General features: G+C 47.4%; 1 protein-coding gene and 1 long non-coding RNA gene across 10 annotated transcripts in view; one reads left to right on the forward strand and one right to left on the reverse strand.

The window, feature by feature from the left end:
• Positions 1–104: 104 nt before the first annotated feature.
• The window catches only part of LOC308073156, a 117179-nt gene continuing 89817 nt past the window's right edge, over positions 105–27466 (reverse strand). Inside the window, exon 2 of the long non-coding RNA XR_013931934.1 lies at positions 105–1530. This is a non-coding gene — a long non-coding RNA (uncharacterized lncRNA). The remainder of the gene's footprint in view (positions 1531–27466) is intronic.
• The window catches only part of FAM193A (family with sequence similarity 193 member A), a 153382-nt gene continuing 127440 nt past the window's right edge, over positions 1525–27466 (forward strand). For all 9 annotated transcript variants that reach the window (XR_013931805.1, XR_013931806.1, XM_080410212.1 and 6 more), the window contains exon 1: positions 1525–27431. Coding sequence is in view for 7 of the 9 variants with exons in the window: in XM_080410212.1 (XP_080266338.1) it covers positions 27159–27431 (273 nt within the window). In the remaining 2 variants the exon portion in view is untranslated. The remainder of the gene's footprint in view (positions 27432–27466) is intronic.

Consider the following 27466-nt stretch of genomic DNA (forward strand, 5'->3'; position numbering starts at 1 on the left):
CTAACGCTTAAATAAGAGGGGCCTGATTATTTTGTTGTTTCTTACTCTTTAAGTTATTCCCACCTTGCATACAGATACGGAGTAGCTACCTTTCCAAATGTAGATGAGCAATTTGCCGTTTTGTGACACTTTACAGTTTTTATGCGAGAAGAAGCTCACGACTATTGCTTTGTGCTCTGCCATCTTTGCCCAAGTAGAGTTAAGTTCCGCAGTGATGGATTGTTTTGTCGTAAATCTATATTAAATTGACAGCCAAGGTCATGCAATAAAATAACCTGCTGTTCACCAGCAATCAGGTGTTTTAAGACACGTAGGCTGTGTGATGGGGAAGTCTTTGCTGCTTTAGTTAAGCCCTTGTTCTGCTTCTGCTAAAATACCAGATCCATCAGAACTACCTTTTGATGTGCAGTCACATTTGATGGTTTGGTGGGATTGAAGCATGCAGCAATTGCAGAAAGGTTTTCTCACTTGAGATCTGAGTCTAGATCCATTTTTTGAGAGGAGAAGGGGTAAATATGAAATATGTGCCAGACACTAAAGTTTGTGAAGCTGAAGTTCATGTCCAGGGAAGAGCAGTCCTGGACTAGGAGGACAGGTAAGAAGCACGGTCCAGGTGTTAGTTGGAACATCTGGGGGATGCTCGCAGTGCCGCAGTGGCTGGAGCAGAGGGTGAGATGAGTGGGGAGGAATGTGCTGGGGCCTGGACTGGAGTGGAGAGCAGTGCTGTGCACTGGGGACTGGTGGTGGAGCATCGTGAGTCAGAAAATGGAACTACAGGGCAAAGTGCAGAGATGTCACCACAGCAGAGTTGTGTGTGAGCAGCCAGGTGGTGAAGCGGAATCGCCAAGGGTAAGCCTTGGTGCATGTCAGGTGGAGCAGCTTAGCAGCACCACAGCTGCTACAAGGAGCTGCTGCGTTCTGCTTGCAGAGCTTAAACCTTGATTTGCCTGGGTTAGGTCACAGGGTGGTGACGCAGCTCTGGGGCGATGCTTACAGGTGATGCAGTGCGGGCTGTGAAGCTTTGGTGAACTGTAGAAACATACGTCCTTGCATTGTGTCTGATCTGCACTTTGTGGCACCGAGTGCTATTTCATATGTTCTGTCTAAATCTGTTCTATTTTCTGGGTCAAGAGACTGAGCCTTTGGGCTTGTGAGGATGTTTTAACCTCTGAATATTTTATGTCTTTTTATGTGTTTTGCCTGATGATGTGAACCCAACTTGCTTCTTTGCGTGGTGCTCTCTTTCGTCTGAAGACCAAATTCATACTAGTTTTTACAGCTGACTTAGGGCATACTAACAGATGCTTCGGAGCTGTTTGATATTCTTTCTGATATCCTAAGTCAGGGGTCCTCAAACTACGGCCCGCAGGCTGGATACAGCCCCCCAGAGTCCTCAATCCGGCCCCCGGTATTTACAGAACCCCCCGCCGGGGGTTGGGGGGGAAACCAAGCAGCCGCAGATGACTGCCTGCCACTGCATCCGCACGCCGGCTCCCTGGTTAAAGAGTTTGAGGACCCCTGTCCTAAGTCCTCCTACAATTTCTCTTTGAGGGTTCTGGGAAGGTAAGAGGAACAGGAATATCTGGTCTGGGGCTTCCCAGAGGAGAAGGTTGCCGTCTGTACCACGGAGAATCCCCAGAGCTGTGTCCAGATGCAGACCACGAGTTCTTTACCCTGAGATGTCACTTCCAAGAGGGGTACCACCCGTGCCATGGGGAAGGATGAATACAGAGGTGATGTGGTGTGTCCTGGTCTTGTTAGGAATGAGATGGAGGTCTCTAAGACCATTTCAGAAAGATACTGAATAGTTGCAACATCTTTCATTTAATAAAGCCCTTGATTACACCTGCAATGTAAACTTGAAAGCCTTACTTCCCATTCGTAACTCTGCTGTCCGCATATTGTAGATTCAGACTTGGTGTATTTTTATTTTCCATATTAGATGCTACCTTAAGGTTGTAGGCAAGGCAGCTAAAAGCTGATACATTATGAATGAAAATGTGAACGGGGAGCTGCTTATTTCTAAACCTGTTTCCTTTCTCAAATGGCATGAACAAGATGTTAATTTTAATGTGCATTAAAAACCTTACACAGAAAAATCAGAGGTTATGATATTGATTTAATATAGAGGTAATAGAGGTTGAGGGATTAACGGTCTTGGAGGTCTGTCTGCGCAAGCAATTGCAGACATCCATCTTAAACACATTTCAATTATTTATGTGGAAACTTGTTTCCCAGGGAGTGCACAAAATGCATTCACATCTAGTGAGGGATTCTCCATGCTTCCCGGGGAAGGGGAAGGACCTCTGCTTCCCCTAGCAGTAGTTTATCACTCCTTTCCTTCAGCAAGCATTTATCCCTTCAAAATACCCTGCGATAGCCTCTGCCCTTCCCCGTCCCAATGGCACATGTGGCAGCAGAGCAGAAGCAGCCCCTGGCTCAGTGCCCTCCACTCCTGCAGAGCATCTGAATGTGCCAGGTTACATATTCGTCCTGTTGCAAATTTCTCAACTGCAGCAAGGTTCTTACTGTGCTCCATGAGTTCGCATGACTCCTAATGGCAGAGTGATGGAGCATAGGTGCCTTGTGGCTCTGTGAGATGGGGAAGATGGAGCAGCATTATTTTTTTAGTGCAAACTCCTGTGTAGCTCTTCTTGCATATCTTGATTTGCTGCATCATGACAAGTGGGCACTTTATAACTAGCATGATTAAAAGTGCACACGTTGCAGTGGAAGGGAGCGTGTAAATTAGACGTTAAAACCTTGCTGCAAAGGAGGTGGCGTACTACTGCTGCTTTCCTTTGTCATAAATTCCTCCATAAATCTCATTCCAATTCTTGCTCTGTGGAGGAAGGTTATGAAGCTGTGGCTATTTCAGTGACCAATGTTCCAGCACCGTTTCCCCAAATCATTTATTAATAGCCGCAAAGATTGTAGTTTATTTCTAGCTAATTCAGCAATCAAAATTATAGATGTGGATCGTGCATATATTTGTGCCTTCCTCCTCGCTGGAGTGCAGACAAATGGATTTTAAAAATAGCCTGGGGTGAAGGTTTAAGTCACTCATTTTACAAGGTTCTTTAAAAGCTTCTTTTCTAACCTGCCAAATTATAGGACGGTTATAATTTGTTTAAGTCTTACAACATCTAAGAAAATGCCTGCTGCATATTGGAGCATTAGTACCCCTTAGCTGAGCAAATTGAGCGTGGGGCTGTGGGAGCAGCCAGGACTCCGCTGGGAAGCGAGCTGTCTGCTCCACACGGGGCCTCATGAATTGCAAAAAGCTAATTAGAAGAAATGCTTGCAAAAGACTGATTTCCTGACACTTCCGGCTAAAACATGTTTGAAGTGCTTTTGTTACGCTGAGAGCTCTCTGTCAGTAGAGAGAGTTTATTAGGTTTGCCATCCAGGGTTCCTTTTATTCTCACCTTCTCCTACCTCTTGTATTTGAAGGCAGAGAGCAGTGCTGCTTGGCTATGTGACTGTCACCTTCGCTCAGAAAGAAAAGGGACTTCCCGCTGGAGGTGCTTGGACCCTAAACCCAATTTTTATGGTTATTTTTATTTGACCAGCAAAATTGGTTCCGTAAAGTTCTACAGCCACCTGCAGGAGCCGCGAATTGCCCCCTCGGGCTGTTGTCCGAGGGGAGCAGCAGGGAGCGGTGCTGGAGGCTGGCAACTCAAAAATGCTGCCTTGTTCCCAGGCGAGAAGTCAGGCGGAGCCTTCGTGTGGGAGCCCCCTCCCCTGAAAGCGGCCGGTTGCTTGCCATGTGTTTGGGGACGCTGAGGGGAACAGCTGGCACCCTGCCCGCCTGGTCTGCGAGCCCACCGCTCCCCTGGTGGCACTGGGGCTTCACGGGGCCGGCACGGGGCGATACCTGCTCGTCTGAAGAGGTGAATGAAAGGACTGCACTGGGTGCCGGGCAGCTCCTTGGGCGTGGAAGGGAAGTAGGGTGGGTTTAGTATTCCAGAGATGGGAAGTAAAGCTGTGCGTGCTCTTGTTATACTTCAGCATCGCTACCTAGGTATCGTGTAGGATTTTACTGCTTTTACTATTGTTTCCTATCTGTTAGGATGCCTATAAAAATCTTAATTTGACATTCTTTTGAAAACAAATGTTTATGCATTTATTATCGGTACTATCCTGTACGCTGATTTTACAGCTGAACTTGGCTATTCTGGACAGGAGTGAGACTGTCACCTCTAACCTCCTCAGTCATTGCTCTGAGCTTCCGCTCCTGAATTAGCAACCACCCACAGCCTGCACCCTTAATGTCTGGGGGATCCCTGGGGTAAGGCAGCGTGTGTGTAGGCTGGGAGATACCTGCAGGCCTGGGCTCGTCCCCTGCATCCCCTGTTCCACGCCGTACTGATGCCCAGAGCCGTGGTTAGCCAGGCCAGGGCGCAGTGCAGTTCACCAAGGCGGCTCTGTGTGTCTGTTTTAGCTTAGACCCAACACTTAGGAAGAGTTTGAGGCTTCACTAGGGTGAGCCTGGTGTTTGGCAGCGTGGCTTTGGCTTGTTCCTGGACAGGCAGGGTTCCCTGGGCTGGAGCTCACCTCCCCAAGCCGAGTTACATTGCTTCTGCCTCCCATGCCACAGCTGCATCACCCTGGACCCCGTGGGAGAGACCACCCAGCACCGACCTGCCCCACGTGGCTTGGGGAGCTGTGCCCTGCTGCTGGCTTTCTTCTGGAAAAGGTGGGAACACCTGAGGAACATGCCCTGGGATGCACTGACCTCATGGACAGGAGGAAGTGACAGCACAAGAAGGACTTGGTGTCATGCCAGCTCTTTCTTTAGGGTTTTGTGCCATGTCTCCCTGTTTTCTGGGTGTGGGAATAATCAGAACTTATGAATAGGATAAAACCAAGATGGGGAAATATGCTGTTGGCTGGTGCCACATTGTTTTGGTGTGGGCACACCCTGACAGAAGTGTGGGATTAGTGTTTTTAACTAAAATCCAAAGCGTATGCGCAGATAAGCCACCATTAGCTTTTTTTTTCTTGTCATAGGATCGTAGAGTACTAGTTTGGAAGGGACCTCAAGGATCATCTGGTCCAACCTTTCCTGACAAAAGTATGGTCTAGACAAGATGGCCCAGCACCCTGTCCAGCTGAATCTTGGCAGCTGGCAATCAATGCTGGGCAATCTACCACTTCCCTGGGGAGATTATTCCAACAGCTGATTGTCCCCAAATTTTCCTCGTGTCCAATTGGAATCTCTCCAGGAGTAAATGGTACCCATTACCCCTCATCTTTTCCATGTGACTGCTTGTAAAAAGGGCGTCTCCACCTTCTTTCCAGCCACGCTTTAAATACTGGAACAGGGTGATAAGGTGTCCCCTAAGCCTTCTTTTCTCAAGGCTGAACAAACACAGCTCTCAGCCTTTCCTCACACGGCAGGCTTCCCAGTCCTCCCAGCATCTTTGTGGCCCTTCTCTGGGCCCTCGCTGGCCTGTCCACATCTTTCTTGTGCAGCAGGCACCAAACACAAGCACGCTATTCCAGGTGTGGCCTGACAAGCACTGAGTACAGTGGGATAATGACTTCTGTATCTGTGCCAGTGATGCCCTTGTTGGTGCAACCAGCATCCTGTTGGCTTTCTTTTTATGTTGTAGTAAAATATTGTTGGAATGCTGGGTTGAAGATTTTGTTCATTAATCAACAGCAATGAAACTTGATTAGAAATTAATGTCTCTCTAACTAGTCTATTTTTGCTTTATGCCTTCAGTAATTTGGAGAAATTAGTGGTGAATAGCCAATTTTGTCGGTGCTGTGAATAATTATACCTGTGATTATTAAACACTTGCTATTAAAGCAGATGATGAAGCTGGCAATTCCTGTGTAAGCTGCATACTGGTAATGTTAAGGAAGCCAAAAGAAGAACAATGGAGATGATTAGAGATCTTGGTGGGACACACGGAAGAAAGCTGGCTTTTTATTCAGCCTAACCAGGGAACTGTTAGAGAGTATTTAATATATTGAAGTTTATTGTGGTAACAGGCCCAGTACAAGAGGGAAGGGATTGTTCAAGTTTAACGGCAAACGTTAAAATGTGTAGTTGTGGTTCTTTATTTTCTTCAGCACTAAGCCGTGAATCGGGCTTCACACCAGCATCTTGCCTTCCCTTTTACACACGGGATAAGAGGAGAAATGCCTGGCTAACGCATGGGTGGACGGATGGACAGCAACATGACACAACTCACAGAAAGGCAATTTGAATTTAGCACTAAATGGAGCAGCAGAGTCTGCTGGGACCCTGTCAGGAGCTTCAGCCCCTGGAAGTATCTGATGTTGGAAAGGGAGAAGTGCAGCCTGGTGCAAGCCCTGGCGAGACACTTGGGGCTGGCGACCTCACAGCGTAGTGGTGGTCCCTCGTGCTCTTCATGCTGCCCCTCCTGGCTGCAAACCTTGCTGAACCAGGAGGAGAAGATCCTCCTGCCTCTTATTGGAGAAAAAAAATCTGAAAATATTTGTAAAAAAGGTAAATAAGCCCCCTCTTGGAGTTTTCTGGGTGGCATACAAATGAAGAGCTACTCAGAGGCATCATAATTCAAAAGAAAAATATTTTTCTTCAAGAACCAAGTGTTTTCTCAGAAATCATTTTTATTTGTAACTGTGATAGCCCCATGGAGGACGTTGACACCACAACATGCAGCTCTTGCTGGCTTCCCCACACCATAGCACACGGGGTTTTGCGAGCGCCTGTGCTGGGGCCAGAGAGGAATTCATCCCCTCCTAGCTGAGACTTACTTCAGTTCATGCTGATTTTAATTCATACTTGGTTTGTTGTTATATTAATTTCTCTGTCAGATAGCTGAGCCCATTCAAGGCGGGGACTGTCCCCCCTGGGGCTGCTCCCTTGCTGGGGCACGGCGGGTCTTGGCCACAGGGGAGCTACTTGTGGCTTTGCCAGATGCGCTGTTGGCGTGGACCAGTCCAGGAGCAAAGGCCAGACAAGCCGTTTTCCTCTGGCTGGAGGAAGGACAAGAGTCTGCCAGCACCACAAAATATTGCCACTGCTACTTGGAGGGGCAAAGACCGGGTTCTGTTCTGAACACAAGACCACCTTGAAAGCTGTTTTTACCCAGAACCCTGCTGAGGGCTAGCACGTTCGGTTTGTATATATCCAACTGCTGTTGCAAAAGCATCAAAATAAAGGCAGGCAGCTTCATGACTGTTCTTAAGTCAGCAAGACAACAGGGATTCCTCGGAGCTGGCTGTTGTGCGTAGGTGCCAGGATCCAGTGGATTTGCTTTTGAGAGAAGTCGGTCGCTGGTGCTGTGGGGCATGCCAGCACATCGCTTGGCTGTGTGCCGGCGAGGATTTGAGGATCCCGGTGTTGCAAAGTCACATCGTATTTAGTTCCTGCAGGTAAGATGCCAGATGTGCCTAAACGATGATTGGCTCTGTTTACTCTGGGGTCTGTGAAGAAAAAGAAACGGTGCCTCAGAGTAGAGATGAGAGATGAGCGAAGTGAAAACTCCTGTTTTCCGAATGACCTCAGCTCCAGTGTGGAGATTAAGGGGCAGCATTGGGATGTCTCCGTTACACAGATCTCTCTCTAATGGTTCCAGTTACTCTGAAATATTTTCTTTCTGCTGCTGTAGAGCAGATGAAGCTCTACTAGAGGAAAATAATGGATATTAACTTTCAAAAGGATGGTGATTTGGACTGAAATACAATTCCTGTGGTTGACAATATGTGCTGGAGTTATAAGATCTAGTAGTGAATTACTTATGCAATTGCTATGGGGAAGTCTTTGAAGTGGTGAATTGGGGTAAAGTGTGCCGTAATATATTTAGCAACTGATAATGCAAATTGCAGGAGAAGAGAGGAGGAGAGGAAAATAAATCAACTCTCTAAAATGTTGTTGAGTATTTATGGGGAGGTAATAGGTTTCCTGACACTTCTTTTGAGAACCTGATCATTAATCCTGGGATCCTGGAGAAATGCCAGTTCAGGTAATTGCGCTCTGTCAGCCTGAGCCGCGGCCGCAGCCAGGTGCTGCTACCTTGCGTCTGCTCCCAGCCCCTCGGCTGCACGGGTGCGCGCTTCCACCTCTTGCCTGCCCTTCTTAGGGTTTGCAAACTGGCCCCTCCAAAGTTATCCTGGTGTTTCCAGACCCTTAAAGATCAAGGATGAAATGTCTGTATTCTGGCATGAAGTGTGCCGGTGTTTTCCTGGCCGGCTGCCCGGTGGCAGCACCACAGCCTGTCCCTGTGCCTGGCTGGAGGCTGGCACCGGCCACATAGGAGGCGCCGGGTTCCTTCCCTGCCCTGACTTGGCTGAGCAAGTGATGGGCCTGCTTCTGACGGGGGCTTTTCTATGAGTCCTGGGGGTCTGGGAGCTGTTGGGAGTCCAGATCATTAAAAAGATTGGTTGTCGCTCTCCCTGAAGGGCACAGGCTGATGAAGTGGAGAGGGAGAAGTCCCCACTTTGGCATGGGAAAGCCTTCGAGATCAGCTCCTGTGACAACATCCCTTGGCTGTGAGTGAGGGGTTTGGCCCCGTTCTCTGTCTGGGTTCCCCATTTCCCCCCTGCTGAGCTGCTCTACCAGGTGCGGCGGAGAGCAGTGGACCACGGGTTTCAGGGGAAAGCTCCCCGTTATTTCCATGAGCTCCGCTCCTCACAGGTGATGGGTACCTGGATCAGCAGGAGCTTGGGGAGCCTGCGATTAGATCCAGCTGCTTCCCAGTGTTACACATCCTCGTAGGCAACTTTGAACGTGGCCCTTTTGTTACTATTATATTGAAATCCAATTGGGTTTACATCTGTGAAACAGACTGACATATCCGTTCAGGTCTAGGTAAGATTAACTGAAAAGTAACATAGCTCCTGAAAGCCAGAAACACTGAGCCATGTATTTGCCTTACATGAGACCTGGCATATGCTGCAAAATATTCTCCTGCAGGCAGCCAGGCTCTCTGATTGACAAAATCTCTTTTTCTGCATGGATTTAAAATCTCTTCATCTGAGTCCTTTATGTTCTCTTCGGACTTGGGCACTGTAATGCATCTGCAGTGACCTTTAACTCTCCAGGGTCACCACGCTGTACTTCACACTGCCCTGGTGAACATGAACTGCCTAAACATGCTCTTCTGCTGCAGCTTCAAAAAAATTGGAAAAGAAATCATTTCCCATTAATCTGAAAGAGTTTCTTACATTTTTTCAGTGAATGAGAGAATCTGTTTTAACAACCTGAATTCTTTTCTAAAGGTCTATGTAAAAATGAAATTTTGAAATATCAACATGAACCATATCAGCGTGGGTGGGAGTTTTTGCATCACTGAAACAATTAAGTGTAACTCGTGTGAACTTGTGAAGTATCTTGGTTATCTTTCTTTTTTCTTTCTTCTCCTTTTTTTTAAGGAAACTGCTGAGAACTTATTTATCCAGCTCACCTTGAGAACAGGGCACCTATTTAACAAGCAGGCATAAGCCAGGCCAGAGTGCCCGAGCATGCTCAGCCCTGCCCGTGCCTGGTGGGCTGATTTTTGCCAATCCCCATCTCCTGAGCAGGCGCTGTGCACCAAAGCTCCACCAGCCCCTTCAGTTCCTCTGTAGCGCTGGAGCTGTGGGTCAGGCACACGAGCAGGTCTCTTGGCACCTGCTAAGGCCAGCGGCAGCCTTGCAGCACCCGCTCCTGCTTGCACAGCAAGGGAGTATTGACCCTTGCTCAAGTGTTGCCCTGGTGCCTTGAATCACTCTCATTTTCAGTCCCGGCATGATGCAATCACCATTTCTCATGCATATACATACAACTTGTTAAACAGTTTGGCCACTCCAAACCACTTGCTCAGCCTTCTTTCCACCAAGGCTGACATGTTTTTTGTGTCTAACATCCCCTCTCCAGAGGCACTGGTGCCAAGCGTGCCTCGGTGGTGCTACCCACCGCAATTTCATTAGCAGCCGGTTTCATGCTGCGAGGACTTCCTGAACTAACTGATGTAAAAGCGGAAAGCTGTGACCTAAGAACATGCTCTGCATAATACAATTAATAATTGGGGCGCATTTAAAGCAATAGGCCCGGTGTGTGCCTCACGCCTGTGGACATGCATGTAGGGTGGCCAAAATCTGGACGCGTGGGTGTTGATGATGTCAGTCTACAGGAGAAACACGTAGCTAGAGAGAGGTTATTGCTTTGGTCCCCCACCATTCTCCCTCTACCTCCATGCTCCCGAAAGGACACTCTGCAACAGTTTTAATTGCTGGGACTGGCGTTTTGTGATCCGCACAGCACAACTGGCAGTGCGGCACTTAACGCTGCTCCACCAGTGACCTGCAGCTCTGGGCTCCCAGGAGAGCTGGGTGCCAGTGGTGGCTCACTCCGCAGGTCAGCTGGGGCGTCAACTGCAGACACAGCTGGACCAGGTAAGGGAATCCAATGGCCCAGAGGGCTGACAGGTGAGAAGAACTGGAGTCTGGGTTCAGACCCGCTTGCACCTAGAAGCCTCAAAAACAGCCTCCAGGTTTAGCTAGTGATTTGTGCTAGCGGCGAGCAAACCTCCTGGCTCTCCAAGCGAAGTGCCAAAATCATAGAATCATGGAATCTTTTAGGTTGGAACAGAACATTAAGATTACTGAGTCCAACCGTTAACCCAGCACTGCCAAGGCCACCATGAAACCGTGTCCCTAAGTGCCACATTTACACATCTTTTAAATACCTTCAGGGATGGTGACTACAACACTTCCCTGGACAGCCTGTTCCAATGCCTGACAACCCTTCTGGTGAAGAAATTTTTCCTAATATCCAATCTAAACCTCCCCTGGACCAGCTGGCAATGATTTCCTCTTGTCCTGTCACTTGTTACCTGGGAGAAGAGACCAACCCCACCTGCCTACAGCCTCCTGTCAGGCACTTGCATGGAGCAATAAGGTCCCCCCTCAGCCTTCTTTTCTCCAGGCTGAACACTCCCAGTTCCCCCAGCTGCTTCCCATCAGCCTGGTTCCCCAGCCCCTGCCCCAGTCCCGTTGCCCATCTCTGGAAATGCTCCGGCACCTCAATGTCCCTCTTGCAGCCCAAAACTGAACCCAGGATTCCAGGTGCGGCCTCACTCGTGCTTCCCAGTGATACCCGGGTGCTCAGCCGGCTGCCAAGGGGGGCGGGCAACAGCAACAGCCCCCAGAGACAGGGCAGGGCATCGTCTCACCCCCATGGTTGCTGCGCAAGCACAGCCTGCAGCACTACGTGAGGCTGCCCAAGCTGGGGAGAGTGGCTGTTCGCAGACAGGGGACTGCAGTCCTGGCTTGCAGCAGCCTCTGTCCCTTTGCACTCATCTGCCTTGCACCTCGTTCCAAGCCCTGAATGCACTTCGAAGAATTATAAATCAATAACAACGAGTGTGTTGCAGAAGTTCAGTACGTTGGAGGCAGATTAAAAGGCTGTATCTTTCATGAACAGAAGTAAGCATCAAGAGAGATTTATTTCGAAACAGCTTTGGTGCTCCCTGATGCTCCCTGTGCCAGTTAGGATGAATGCATAAGAACTCTATAATCTGTCAGTGACTATATGCACAAAATGCTGCTGAACTGATGCTTGTACCCTAATTCAGACGCATGTTGTGCCCTCTGGATGTACCACAGTGCTGCCTGGAACTCAGCACTGCAAATAAATACGCGTGTTCTTACGTAGTCAGAAAGCAGAGCTGCTGTAAGCCTAGGATTTGCACAGCATGGGGGTCAGTGTGGTTTAGATTTTGCATGTGTCTTTCATCATTTTCCATGGAAAATAAACTTCCCCTGACTCCTTACCACACCACACCCCAATTTCTCTGGGTACAAGTAACAAATGCATGACGTAATGCAGGGCTGTGCTGCTGGATGTGGAGGCAGAGGTTTCACAGCACCCCAAACTGATGCTCAGGCACCATGCCACAGCCACCAGCAGCTCTTGTGTGGTTGCCATCCTGCTGCGGGGAGAGCCAGGATGGGGCCAGCCCTGAGCTGGAAAGGGGCAGCCAAGCCCTGTCACACCATCTCTGCTCTGTGCCAGGCTGAGCAGTGCCAGCGTACAGGTAATCGTGAGCTGCTAAATAAATAATTTATATAAAAATGATATATAAATAATACATTTTGGGGTCTTTCCCCTGCAATATAGGTCATGCTCTGCATCTTGCTGGCAAAGCAGGAGAGCCCCCCGGTCTTCTCGCTGCAAAGCAAATCCTGCCTAGGGAACAGCAGAGCTCCCGTGGGTTTGTGCCTGAAAAGGAGGGGAATAAACTACCCAGCTCACAGAAGTATGAATACATTTGTTGTCTATTGCATTTTAACATCAAAACAGAATGCTCCTGTGTTGTATGGCTTACTTATTCCCAAACAACCATGACACCAGTCTGGACTCCACAAGTCTCTGTTGCATCGGAGGCTGTGGCTGAGACCTCCAGCTCAGTGAGTGCTTGGTTGCACAACCACAACCGTGTTATGCTCCTAGTGAGGACTGCAGGGAAGAGGGGAGATGACCAGAGCTCTCTTCACCTCCGTCCATCCTCATCCTTCCCAGTTTTCCATACTCCAGGAGTTTCCTGGTCAGGCTGGGGCTGACCTTGCGTTGTTCTGACCTCCAGCACATTTCAAGAGGCTGACGACAGCGATTCAGATGTCCATGCTGTACTGCTGCTTACCATCTCCCAGGCTTTAATTTCACTTTGAACTCTACAGGACTGGGCAAAACTGCCCTGGGAAAAGATGTCCTACAAACTGCCCATGTTCGAGTCCCAGGGCTGTTTTTATCAATTTTCCTTTAAAACAGCTGTCATTGATTGCTCAGAGGCGGGTGTTGGTCTGACCTAGCTGGACATCAAAGACTACCCTGCAAGAACAGATTTTAATGTTTTAAAGAAATGCCCATTACATCCAAGCACATACAGCATATGCTTACAGTTTCCCCACAGAATTACCAGAAGGAAAACCGAAAAGGAGACAAGCATCTTCTGGGGTCAGCTTTCTGCTTGTTTTCTTAGACCGAAACGTAGCTTTTAAACCAAGCATCCACTGCTTGCAAAACCATGGGGTGTTACGAAATTTTGAGCTGAAGAAGCTCAGTAGAAAGACTCCAGTGAGGGTAAACCAAGCTTAAAGTGAATGTGGGTTTTTTTTGCAGTTTGTGGCAAAACTCTGGAGAAGAAATTCCAGAAAGATGTTCTGAAGTTTGGAAAACGTTCCCCAAGATTTCAGGAGGTCTCAGAGGCGGTGAGGGGCCAAGTGCTGCCTCTCCTGCAGAGGAGTGCAAGTCTCTCCTCTAAGGAACTCACGGAAAGCAACATACACCTTTTGTTTTATAAAGTAAGAAACCTTAAAATCAAGAGTCTTCCTCAGGCAACTCAAGACTTAATATCAGGCATGAATAATATTTGTAACTATCACCTTAGAGGACAGAGCTAAAGGAGGACCAAATGATTTATTTTGTTGTTTACAATGTAGGTACAATGCTCATTCCCAGACACAAGGACTTGAACTGCATTAGAAAACACACACCATCTCATAAAATAAATGCCCTATTTTGTCTTTTTTTCTTACCAGTCTTTAAAAAACGATTACAAATAGATCTTTTCTTTCCATCCTGTTCCTACCTCCTTTCAAACAATGGCCCATCCAAGGGCATCTCTCAGCTACAGCTGCTGCTACCTGCAAGAGAATATATAACAGGCTTCACCTCCAGGCATCACCTTGGAAACGGCAGAGCGGCTTTACGCAGTGTCCAGAGGAGAGCAGGATGCTTTGCAGGGAAATAAAAAAAGGCATTGCCCTTCTCCAAAGTGCTCTCACTCTGTTGTGTATGGTAGGTAAACTTACCCAGGTGGATGCATATTGACATGGGCTGATGCTTATGGCTGTCAGCCTTGACTCCACAGCCCTGAGCACGGTGGGGTCAGTGGGATGAATGTGGTTAGGTGCACAGTTCTTGGTTCCCAGGCCCAGGATGTTGTTTCCAAGACTGGTGTTAATATCAGTGATGGAGGTCCACCCAGTGTGTCTGTCAATGTCTCTTGCTTTTGCAAGGAGGAGCCTTTGCACTGTCTCAAAATGTTCTGCACAACGGAGGGAGCCTGTGGCTGTTGCAGCAACAGAACCTGGATTACAAGGAATTGCGTCATGCTAAAATAAATCACATCCTCCATAGGCCGATGTCACTGCAGAAAGGAATGGCCTCAGAGTCAGCAAATCTAAGGCTGTTAATGGACAAAATGGCAATGCATGCATGCAGCTTCCCATGGAAAAGGTTTATTCATTTCAGACAGAGCAGAAAAGCAGTTGCAAAACCTGTAGAAAAAAACAGGTGAGTAACACAGACGTTTACGAAGCTGTAGAATGAAGTCAGGCTGTTGTTTCTACCTTCCTTTAATCCCACCTTATCCAAGCAGCCTCGTATTGTCACCCACCCTCACTCCGTGCACACAGAATAGGGCTGCTGGCTGCCACAGGGTCAGCTATAATGTCTCCATGTTGTTTTGGCCACCCCAGAGATCCTTTCCAACACATTGCCATAAATAAGGCAAAGAGAAGGCCTGGGAAGGCACCTATGGTATAGGTCAGTCTTATAGCATTTGTCCTGCTGCAGGCTAAGGGGATCCTGCTTGTTTTGTCTAATTACCAGGGGATTTTTCAAGAGCCATCCCATGCAAAAGGGATGGCAGAGTTGGGGGAGATGTCATCATGCTAGAGGGGTGTTGCAGCCTGTGGTGACGTGACAGCTACATGTGCCCCTGGCTGTGTTGTGTTTCTCATGAACTGAGCTGTACTTTGTAATATTTTCACAGCAAAACACAGTATTGGGGATGCTGGTGAGAGGGAAGCCAGAAAAACGGCAGGTGAGCAGAGACTGTGCGACTGGGGATCAGAAAGCACGCTCTAATTGTCTTCAGCTTGTCAGCTATCTGTGATATTTGTACGTAGCTTTATTTCTAGAGGTGATAAGGGGATGCTGTAAGAATGAGGATCACTTCAGTTTCCAGAAGGAAGTATGCTTTTGCTAAAGGTGAAACGTATTGAGAACACTCCTGACACTGAAAAGACATTTTCCTCCATGCTTGGTCTTGATGGAGCATCAAAGGTGGAGATGCTGCACGTATAGTGGAAATGGAGCTTTGCCCAGCTTACTGTCTTCGTTTCAGGTGAAAGACTCGCTGTCCATCCCAGGAGCTCACATCATGCAGCCTTCAGCACGCCACGCTGCCAGCTGCCAAAGGAGGGAGGCAATGCCTCCCAGTGCCAGCAGCCACACGTGGCATCCGTAAGGACTGGCAAAACTTGATGCACAATTTCCCGTCATGGATGGAGGCAAACAGGACTTCAGGACTGGGGACACTATCTCACGGAGATAAAGCCAGGAGAAGCTGTCACCTGCTGATGTACCAGGGTTGTGCATGTGTTGGTGGTCCCTTCGTATCTCTGTGAACCTAAGAGGAAAGATGTGGCCACACAGAACAACTCAGCAGCCAAGCAGGACGGCTACAAACCATAAAGCAGGCAGTAGCAGTTACTACCTTGATCCTAGCAGGCTGCCTCGGGCTGAGAAGATCAAATGATTCACAGAGAGTGAAGCAAATGGAAAAATACAAACATCTGTCTCTGGTGCTGGCTGAGGGTCTGGGAAAAGAAGCTCACCTGCATCTCAAGATGATGGAGGCAGCAACAGGGCCTTAGGCTTTGGGAAATGATTGCGTGGGGAAACCATTAATTAGCATTGTTATTGGGAAAAGCAGAACTCTGCTATTATGAACGAGGTGAGTTCATGGGCAAAATCTTTTTATTTACAGATGTTTAGGTTTTTCAGCTGAAGGCCTGAGCACGAAGACATGTGCAGCCATGCACAGCCTCCCCAGTGCTGCAGCAAAGCCAGGACTAACTTCCCTGACAGCGGTTACAACTGGGGGGGAAAAAAGGAGAAAATGGGAGCTTGGTGTTGCCATGGTTACTCTGAGCCTGGACTTGCTGAGAAAGAACAGGTTACAATAATTTGGATGTACCTTAAGCATTAACTTTTAAGAAAATGCTTCAATTTTGTTATTGTTTTTGTTTTTGTTTTTGTTTTTAAAGAAAAAGGTTTCACCCTTTGCGCAGAGGGGGCATGGCTTGCAGTGGGACATTTTGAGATTACCACTACACTTAACCATAGTGCACAGTCCCGCAAAGGTGCTCTGCCCAAGGAAGTGGAAGAAGGGATGGCTCAAAAACCTCAACATCTTTCCTTGTTCCCTTTGCCTTCTGTTCTGTTTCCCATAGGTTGCGTTTTCTGTGCCGTCCCCTCCTGGTTTCTGCTTCTTCACCCTCACCTCTTCCCCTCTTGGCTGCTGAAGCAGCTTGCTGGTTTCTCTTCAGGATACCCTCACCACAGCTGAAGTCCCAGAAACATCTCCAAAAATCCACGTTTTCCTTTCTTCCCTCCAGTCACTATCTCCCCTCTGGTGACACTTGCTGCTGGGATACTCACTGGCTCTCCCAGCTCTTTTGGGACTTGCAGCCCTGTGAGGCCATTGGTTTCTTGGGTATTTTAAGGGGACATTTTCCACAGCCACACCATTTCCTTCATTTGCTCCTCACTACATCCAAGCCTACGTCGTGCTCCTGGCCCAGCGACCGCTGGGGACCTGGCAGCTCTTCACTCCGGCTGCTACTTCACTTCTCTGCTTGGCCAGGTAGAAACGGCTGCTTCTCTCGTTTTTTCTGACATTGGACATGGCAGCTTTGATAGCACCACCTTCTTTCTCTCTTTCGTCTCTTGGATTAGGCTTTTTCTTATGACACAGCAAGCAAATCCAAACACGACCCTCTTGGCCCACAGCTGAACCCCAACGTGTCCAGGTTTCTCCACCAAAGCACAACAGCCTTTCTGGCCTCCGCAACAGACTGCAGTGTGCCCTAAGGGGTGCCCTTCTCTTCTCTCCTCCACTCTCCCTCTTCTTTCTGTTCTTACCAATAATTGCAGCCGGGGTTAGACAAAGCCTTCATTGTACTAGACCTCCAAATATAACAGGAAGAAAACACTGTAAAAACTCACCCGAGTTAACCAGGCAAAACAGATGAGACTTCTTGCAGTTTAAGAGCAACAGTGGGAGCTTTTGCCAATTTCATGCAGAACTTAAAAAAATGGTTAGTGATATTCTCCGGATAACAGGGTCACATTTTAAAACCTGGGAGGGGAGGAAGATTTTACTTTAACAGCTAAGAACATGCTCAGCGTGAACTCAGACAGATCTATTTCCCTGAGTTATAGGCAGACCAGCGTCTTAAACAGTGGAAAGCGCCGCAGCTCCTTTGGCTTAACATGATGGGTTTCAGACTCCAGCGTCTCACCCTGGGTCAGGAAACAGGAGCTGTGGTCTTTTGGTAAGGCTTTAGCAAGGAAAGCGCTAAGGAAATGCTGTATGTAACTGGTAGAACTAGAACAGTTACTACATTGCTATGAGACAGCAATTTAGTATATTACTGCCATTTAAAAATAAAGAAGTGTTTAAGCTGTTTTAATAAATGCTTGAGGGATGGTGCTATAACCAGCTACCACAAATACTGTGACAAGGCGGTCGATTTATAACTCCTTACTGCAGATCTGAATTGCCCAAACATCAAGCCATCGTTAACACAGGATGACAAAACAGAGATCACAGCTTTTCAAGTGCTGCCGGCGTTAGGCTTCTTAGATTGTTTTATAGTGATTTGACCTGTGCCTATATAATTCCACTCACTTTTACATGATGTTACTGTTGTGTTTTGTAGGAGAAAATGATGGTTTAGTTCAACTACGGCAGCATTTTTTACAGATCAACCTACGTTATAGATCAGATTTATATGGTCCTTGCAATCTTCCATGATTTGTTCTGGGAACAGTAAGATGCCGTGCTGGAGAGGCTCAGAAGAAAGATTTGCACAGTGGTTTTTATTTCCATTATATACAAGGGAAAGAGCCCAAGGACGTTAAACAAATGGTCAGAATCCCCAGAATTCCACAGGAAATTCAACCCGGACTCTGCACAACCTAAGCTACAGCATGAGCACCAAGTAACATCCAAGGGGTAACCCAGGTTAGACCAGTTTCTAAAGGGTATCCTCAGTGGAGAATCTTCCTCCAAAATCCACATTTCTGGCAGCCCTTCCCCTGCCAGCTTTCTAAGCTTTCAAGCTGCCAAAAACGAATGGCTCTCTTTGACAAAGCTTTTGAATTCATTCAGGCTGAATCTGCTGCCCCTTCTGGATTAAAGTTATTAACCATTATTTTTATCTACGATGCATCCGGCTGCTATATACTTTAAATAAAGACATTTTCCACTTCCTTCTTTTGCACTTTGAAGCAAATAAAATTGCTTGAAATGTAGAGAGGTGACCCTTCTTTGAGAAGTGTAGGGTTTTCAAGTAAATCTTTAGCATGCAGTACTTCTCACAGCAGCAGGTTGTTTATCGAAGCACGCTATGTAGTGGGTTTATATACTGTTTATTTGCAGTCATGCAATGGAATATGTCTTCTTTGGTCCAGCCTGTTTCTAATTTAGTCACCAAGAAATAAAAGAATTCAGAGAATACACCCATCTCTTATCTGGCACAACAGCAATGTCATATTTTTAATTTTGAAAGAGGTGACTAAAAGTGCTTCCTAAGCCGAAGACATGGAGCTTTTATGTGGCCTGTAGAAACTGAAATGTGATAGAAGTATGTATAAATAAAGTTATTGTAACCAAAACCGACTACAGCCTGTTTCCCTTGACACGAATTGCCTACAATAATGTGGACATTTTAAAAGGGAGAAGAGAAAACTTCTCATTTCTCAGTCAGCCATGACTCAGGTACTGATGAGCCAGGATGGGGGGAAATTACCTTTGAAAAAACAGTTTCTGACTATTTAAATTTGCAGAGCTGTCTTGCTCAAATTCATTTGGGCACCATCCTGGAGGGAATGGGGAGACGTGGGAGGAAGACTAGCACAGAAGAAGAAAAAAAGAAAGATGCTGCTTTTGTGCCCAGGCTTTCCAGTATTTGCCAGGGGGATAAAGAAGGCGGATATTGATGGAGCGATGCACAGTGCATTTGAAGCTGCGTTTACATGCTCTCTCTTGGTGTTCTCTACAACTGGTAGGCTTGCATGTGGTAAAATGTTTGCAGTGTCCAGTCTTCCCTTGTTCCACCCCTTTCCCAAACAAACAGCACATTGCTGATGGCACGATATGCTCTCTGGAGGCAGATGCTTTAAAAACAAACCGTGGTGGATAACTGTACCCCGATTCCTCTCTGGAGTTAAAGGTATGCTCAAATGTTTATGTTAAATGTGACCATAGGCGTTAAGTTCCCTTTTACTCATATACACGAACAAGCCGGTGCATGTGCCATTTTTACTACTTCAAAATAAATAGACAAACTCAGACTAGCAAAATCCCTGAAACCCAGCAACTGTAGCCTCCTGCTAATGGTTTCTGCCCAGAAACAGTGTACATTAACAAGCCCATCTCTGCTGAAGCTTTTGGTATTGCTGTTGCACTTGATAACTCTGATACTGAAGTGGCTCAGCAAACGTCTCTGCCAGCCTTACTAATGCACAAACTGCCTCCTTGCACTTATAGAAATGCCTCTTGCAAGCACATACTGTGCAAACATGTCAGTGTTTATTAAATCTGGGGCTGAGATGTGGAGTGGCCTCAGTCTCCTCTGATACCAAGGCAAACGATGTTCCACCCCCTGCAGGACCAGCTCTTAGCTGGTAAATAATGCTATATTCTCATTCTTTGTCAAGTAAATTCCCTTTCTTTGGCAATCATACACTCTGGAGTGACGCCAGCCTTATCCAAATGTGACTTTCCCTTTGGGGAATTTCCTTGAATATTTTCTCCTGTAGGGATGAGAGGAGCTCAGGATTATGACACCCTGTATTCATATAAATACCATGAAATGGTTGTTTACAGTGCACTGCTTATCAATCCAGCAAAAAGCCCCTCTGTGCAAATGATGTGAATTGGTTAGAATAACAGGTAGGTCTTAAAGGACCTGCAGACGAAACCCAGGTGTATTTATACTTGCTGCTATGAGGTTTCTGGTACTCAACATCTTTTTGGATCACATTATTGTATTAACTGTTCAAGTTTTCTGAGGAATAAAAGACCTTTAGGAGACAAGATGGAAATGATTCGACAATGCAGGGGCAAGCCCAGTCAGTTCCAATAATCTCATCAAGCAAACTCAATATTTAAGTTGAAGTACAGATTCTTATTGTGGTAAGGAATTTGGTCTGGACTGGAATTTCACAGCTGGTTTTGGTATCTTTGATCTCGGACCAAGTGCTAGCCCGCAGTGCCGCAGGCATGAGGGCATCTCAGCGCGGCCACCTCTGAATCTCAGTCCTCACTGGAATACACTGCTAGATGGAGAGTGGAAATAAAGTTTCCCATGGGGTTGGACTCTGCATCTCCACGTTCCTTCCCTTCCCTCCCAGCTCTCTCATTTCCTCGATGCCTTGGGCAAGCGGCTTGAAGTTATGCATGGGCTGACTGGCCAGTGGCTTCTTGTCTCTCGTTACTGATAAGAGATTGAAAATGTTTTTCCCTTTGTGGGGCTGCCCTGGAGAAGTGAAAGTTACTGTCTGCCTAAAACTTCTGGGATGGTGTATCTGGGGGATCTCTGCCTCTGTCAAATGGGACTGAAAGTAATTGGTGGAATAAAAAAATTCTTAAGCAGGTCACTGAGAGAAGGTGGTAGCATATGGTTTGGTTTCCTTTGCACAGTACTGCTAGCAACAGCTTAAAGAAATGAGCTTTTCTAGCTTTTTAGTACTTAAACTGGTATGTTCTACAGCCAAAACCCTCACTCCAAACATGAGATGTGTCTTCTGCATGGCATCGGGTGATTCAGGTTAACCTTGTTAAGCAAAAGCAGCAAAACTTAGTTTTGGTGACTTTTCCTCCACTGTGTCAAGCAGCTAAAGCATCACGCTTTGGTGGTAGGTGTCTGAACCACAGCCGAGTGTGCAAAGATAACAGGTTCATGGGGGTTTGCATCCATTCCTGTAAAGGACCTAGAGGCTTTGGATGTACCTCTTCTCTCTCAGACTCTGCTCACGGTGGGGACAGGAACAGGGACTGACACATTGCAGAAGACCTAGAGAAACGGGAAATCTTTATCCCTTTTCGCTGGCATAGGTTTCTCAGACATAGGGTTGAAACCTGGCTTATCCGTGAGCTCTGTTGAGCAGCCTCATGTTATGAAGAGGTCTGCTACTACAATCACAACTCAGTGGTAGGGAAAAATAAATTATTTGGGATATGTTGAGGAAACAGATGACAGAAGAGTAATAAGATATTCTTTCTTCCCCTGTGGTGATAAATTTAAAAGCCAAAGAAGCAGAATGATAAACAGTCGCAAAGATTCACAAGCTGTATTGTTCATTTTGATAACGTTAAAAAGCTCAAGATCAATGAGTGCAAAAGCAGAACATGCTTCTATCAGCACCACTCACACTGAAATTGGACATGTGCTTGTAGGTGCTAATGGCTGCCAGGAGGCAAGTTCTAACCATTCAGCTGTCATACCCTGGATTAAAACTGACGGGTGGATTTAGCATCTTCTAAAAAGTGAAATGAAAGGGTCAAAAGAGCCCAAACCTTGTTATACAGCAGTAGTTGGAAATAGGAGGAAACACTGCTAGAATAATTCTGACCCAACTCAAAATGCTGGGAGATCTCTCAGCAAATGGCCACCATTGCTTAATTTTAGGGGTTATTGGCAAAAATGATGGAAGGAAAAGGCAGAGAAGGTGAACATCCCTGGTGATCATGGCCTTTGGAGGGAGCGGAGAGCCTGGGCTCCTCAAGGCACAGAGCTGGCTGGGCAGACAGGGCTGGAAACTGTGAGCAAGGAAACTACTGCTGCATTTTCCTACTGCGCAGGGACTCTGTGAATAGAGAAGATCACACTATGGAAATATCTTCTTCACTCCCTCAGCACATCAGCAAAGCTCTGAATGTGTAGGTTAACACCTATGCTGAAAGGTGGAAATTGGATTTTCTCCCAAAACTCTAGCTGAGAGACTAAATTTCATTCTCCACACACTTTATTTCAAGGGTTTGAAAGCATCTGAGGGCAGACTTGACCGAGCTTCTCTGCTTCATTTTTAACTGCTGCTGGTATTGCTGGTAGGACATCCTCCAGCTGTGTGCCAGCAACCTGCAGTCGCAACGTTTCCTACGTGCAGGTATATCTCACGCTTTTGTCAGGAAAAGCTGGGACCGGGATCTGCAGTCTTGGTACTGATGTGCAAAATGTTTCTTTGTAACTGTTTCAGTAGGCAACAAGGGACAGCAGTATGGCTTTTTAATGCAAAAAGGCCCCATATTTCATTATGTAAGATGTCAGCTGGCAGAGAGCAACATGACATGACATAACCCGTATTTCAATGGCCAGAAATAGGCAATGCTTTATAAAATGCAGGTTATCTTTCAAAGGACATTCTTCAGAACAGGCTGGAAGAGTTTATGAGTTAAGCTGAGAATCAAAGAAATTTTGGGATAAAAGGTGCTGAACTAAGATCAGTTTAGTAGACATACGTGTTCTAGCATTCCCTTTGTAATAAACAGAACTTCATTCAGTTTAGTTACTGAGGTATTTGAGAGGGGGGGAAAAACTTGCTTCTCTGCTTCTGCATTTATTGTTTCTAAGTTCAGCATAACACAGGAGTCTTTCAATGTCTTTTCACTGTGAATAAGAACCCAGGAATCACACATCTTCTCACCTACAGCAAGTACCAAGTCAAGGTTTCCCTGGGATATTGTTCTCCATGGCAGATGCTCTGGAGCAAGTCCAACTTTCCACAAGACCTCTGTGCTTATGGCTTTAAAGAACACATTGTTTAAGGACCAGTGAAGATCGTCTAGGGAAAAGCCAACAACCATAAAGCCAAAGGGGTCATAAAGCTCCTGAAATCAAATTTTATTATACAACATGTGAGATTCCTTTTATTTTGCTCTAAACATTTTCAGCATTATATAAAGTTTTCTCAGCTGAGGCATCTGGTTGTGAGACAAGTTCCAGAGGGGACTGGGTGAGACTGAATTTAGCCATGCAAAGGAAAACTTGCAGCCCTTTGCTTTACAGAAAGCCTTGCTAGAAGAATGTTGCCTGCCATCATTCTTCAGTTTAGTCCCACCAAGCAACCAAAAACTCTCTCAACCAAAGCCAATACATCAATAACCTCATCCTGAGAACCCTTTTTTTCTTTGAAAAAGAGGCAGTGGCTAGACTCTGTGAAGGCCATGCAGGAACTTGTCAATATCCATTGTACACAGAAGGAGCTCAGTTACTCTGGCATTGGCATTGGGTATCAGAGCTGGAGGTAAGCTGATTAAAAGGTGTTTGGTGTAGATATATGTTGTGATGCTGCTTTAGTGATCTATGTGCCAGTTTGCAATCATGAGACTATTGCCATGTGACCAACAGACAGAGCTCTTGTGTGAGACCTGAGTCACCGCCAGGTGCTTTCTCAAAGAGTGGTGGGATGTGAGTTTGGTATGCATGGAGGGGGTCTCTCACTGTTATGATGATTCTTAAACCCAAATGACAGAAATGCAAGGCTGGAAGAGCCCTATCCAGTCCTCATACTGTGCTGTCGCGAGGTCCAGTACAGCAGGTCCTCTTAACCCAACCTGGAGAAAAGACAGAACAGCCTCTGCAGGTGAACAACATGGACCTCTAATGCCACAGCCTCTGTTAACACTCACACGAGATGAAGTCTCTGGGCTCAGTATTTTCTTTTGTGTTTCCACTTATGTGTGAATACATTCTTCCCTATACCCACACACCTGCATGTTCACTCTTCTGTAGAGAAGTCTTTTAGAAAAATGAACTTGCTATTAAAATGACAGCTTGTTGGACAGCAAAGCCAAATTAGCGCTAGTTGCAGAACAATTACATTGACAAATTGCTTGAGTTGTGTAATGTTAACGTCAGTGAAACTGTAGCTATATGAGAAAAATGGAGAGAAACTGGAGAGGAAACCAAGACCCCAAAGTAAAGTTTTGGAAATGTAAATAACACAATAGTTCTGTGAATTGGGGTAATTACAGAACAGTGGGGAACACAAGGACAGTATTACACTCATCCTGGGGCTGCCTTGCGTATGAGATGCTCTTTTGACTTCATTCTATTACTAACGCCACCAAGTAGCAGTTGCAAAATTGGGAACTAAGTATGTGATTAAGACCCCCCCTGAAACTAAAGAAACCATAAATTTTAACCAACCTGGCACAGAGACCATATTTCAAGAACAGTAATGACTGGCAGATCTCTTATTTTTTACTTGAAAGTTATAACAACAGCTCAGTGTATGGACTCCTTACATCATTGTACGTCAACAGGAGACCAGCTCAAATATTCCAGCGAGGTAGCAAAACCATACTGAGCTTTCTCAGCCACCTCCATATCTTGAAGGCAGAACTTGAAGGTAACTGCACAACTGTTCGTACAGCCTTTTATTGACTTTATGGCTCACAGAGAAAACTACAACGCTGCTGAAACTGGGCTGGTTCAAAGAAAGAGTATGGAAAAGCACTGCAGTGATGTGCACTGTTTAACCAGTTATGTTTTATAACTGTCATTCCCAGAAAATTTTAAAAGTTTCCAGAGTATAAATAATTTTTCCCCCCAAAGGATTTTGAAGTGCATTGCCATGCTTTAAATTAACAATGGGGTAAATTAAAGTTAGTTTGTTCAAATGACTGAGTTTATTTTCTTAGGGATGAGGTGGAACATTTTAAGTAATTTGATTCAGGTAAGGGCAAGAAACTTAGTTGTAGGTCTTCACAGCAGTCAAATTAATTTTCTCTCCCTTTTGCTCCGGTTCATACAAATGTTCAAATCTACCGCCAAATTGGCAAGTTCATTTCTAAAACAACCTACCGGCTCAGCAGCTAATTGTAAGTTAAAAACAAGGTGTGGTAGCTGAGTTCAGTTCAAAACCATAAACATACGTTTCCCTGAGTACTAGTATTTACTTGCAGGTTTAAAAAAAGACTCTGACCTGCACAGTTTACAAAAACTTACTGTTCCGCACTGTGAATTTTCTTTAATATTGAAAACTGTGTTTAAAAAAAATCATCTGGATGGCCTTTATTTTCTGAAGTGTAAAAGGAAAACATTTATGTCTCTATAATGAGAGTATGGGAATTAAATGCTGTGATGTCAGACTAAGCAGTATTACTTTAGCTCCTGTACGGTTGAGTGATTTTACTATAATAGTTTCTCATAATAATGCTTTTTATCTGTAATACATAGGGGATAGAGAGACTGACAGAGCTGTAATCTTTCTTTCAGAAGCATGGTGTTAAATGAACGGGGACCAAGTGAAAATATAATTCTGAAAGGAAGATAAAGACGGCCCTATATAAGAGTGAAATAAGACATGTCACCATTTCGAGTGAAAGATGTTAGCTCTGAAAATAATGCCATATATTAAGAGATGTCACATGAAGTCAACTTCCAATTTATAGTATAAGGCCTGGAATTTATGTTTGTGGCAAAAGGCTGCATACAATTGTGTGACTTTTATATAGCCCCTACTCTGCCACTACTATTTGCTGTTTCTATTTGCTGTTTATGCTGTGCTATGTGTCCTCCTGAGCACTGAGTGCATTTAAGAGGACTAGGGCCCTGCCCCAAAAAACTCACTATTTACTTGACCACATAATGAACAAACATGTTCTCCTGGTTTAACAGCTGCCCATGTGTACATGCAAAGCTCTTCCATGTGTTAATAAGGCAAACTAAGCCTGGAACAGCTTCAGCATGGATGGTAGCTTCTACTGGAGCTGCCAACCACTCATCAGGACACAGTGAAATTAGTGCTGCCTTCCCTTTCTCTCCCCGAATTCCCGAGCTGTCTTTTCTGTGACCTTTTAAGCACATACAGTCATTGGAAAAAGAAAGGCAAACGTGCTGGTGCCCCTGAACTACGCTCTGACCCCACCACCACTACCACACAATGCCATCAAAATCTTAATGCTGCAGTAAGATTTATGCTGCCATAAGTTACCACTGGGTTTAATGTGCTCATAGCTATTATTTTTACATCACGCTGCCCCGTCACGTCAAAGCCCAGCACTGTAGCATTCCATCTTTCCTGGGGCCCTATGCATGATGGAGTGTTGTGGAGAATGGCCCAGGGATTCGATGGCGATCGAGGCAGCGGCCTGCAACCTGCCGGCAGGTGACGGTGGCAGGAGTGGCATGGCAGCCATGGCTAACGGCAGCCTACAGGGCGCCTGCTTTGGCCTAAGCTGGAGGCTGGCACCTCAGGTGCGAGGAGAGCATGTGGCTGAGGCCCACCGGCCTGGGGGCACCTCAGGGCGGAGCAGGGAGAGGTGTCACCTCCAGCTTCTGCCGGCCCTCCCCAGGATGTGGGGAGGGTGGGCTTTGTGGGGTGCTGAGGGCCGCGGTAGGGGGACAGAGCCCCCACAAAGTCGGTGGCCCTAAGCACCACGCGACGCTAAAGCGGTTGCCCACCGAAGAGCTGTGTTCCGGCAGCGCGCCGGGCAGGCTGCGGCCCCTTCCGCGGGGGCGCGCCCATCCGCTAGCTCTGAGGGAACGCGGCCCTTGGCACGACGGCCACTGCGGGAGACATCGGGAGCTGCGGCCCCTTTAAGGCGCGGGGTCGCGCGTCACGTGGTGCTCGCCGGCTCCCGGGCGGCGGTGTGGTCCCTTGACCGGGGTGGCAACGGCGGCCGGCGGGGCTAACGGCGGCGGGGAGGACTACAGCTCCCAGCGAACACCGAGCGGACGGATGAGCTCACCGGCCGCGCCCAGGCGGGTCTCGCAGTGCACGCCGGGAGTCGTAGTCCAACGTTGCCCTGAGGCGGGCTGCGCGGCGGCGCGGGAACTACGTATCCCGGCGTGCCTCGCGGGGCTGGTTCCCGTCAGCGCAAGGGGGAGCCCCCCGACGTAAAGGGGGATCACTTTCCCCTTGTGTCCGCCATATTGGACGGTAACTCTGGTCAGCGGCGCTGGGGCCGAGGGAGTCCCCGTTGCCGTGACAGTCGGTGCGCTCCGCTCCTCGGCGCCCGGGGTGGCCCGTGCCCCGGCCCTGCCCGTCCCCTCCGCTCCCGGGCGCTCGCGGCGGCCCTGCGCCCCTTCCCCTCCTCCTCCTTCTCCTCCTCCCCCCCGCTCCCTCCTCCCTTGCCCGGGTGTCAGGCGCGATGAGTCCGGCCGACGCCAAGCGCGGAGCCAAGCGGCGGAAGAACAAGCGGGGCGGCGGCCTCAGCAGCACCGGCGGGCCGGGACCCAGCGGCGGCGGCGGCGCCGGCGGCCTGGGCAAAGCCGGGGCGGCGGCGGGAGCGGCCCCTCTGCGGGCTGCGACCCAGGCGGCCGCCGCCTCTCCGAGCGCGGTGGGCGGCCTGCTGACAGCGCCGGCGGCGGCCGCCGGCAACGGAGCCTTGGGCGGCGCCGGGGCCGCGGCGGGACACAGCGAGGTGAGGGGGGGCCCGAGGCGGGCGGCGGTGACATC

This window comes from Falco punctatus (genome assembly GCF_963210335.1).
Source record: "Falco punctatus genome assembly, chromosome: 1".
Taxonomy (NCBI): domain Eukaryota; kingdom Metazoa; phylum Chordata; class Aves; order Falconiformes; family Falconidae; genus Falco; species Falco punctatus.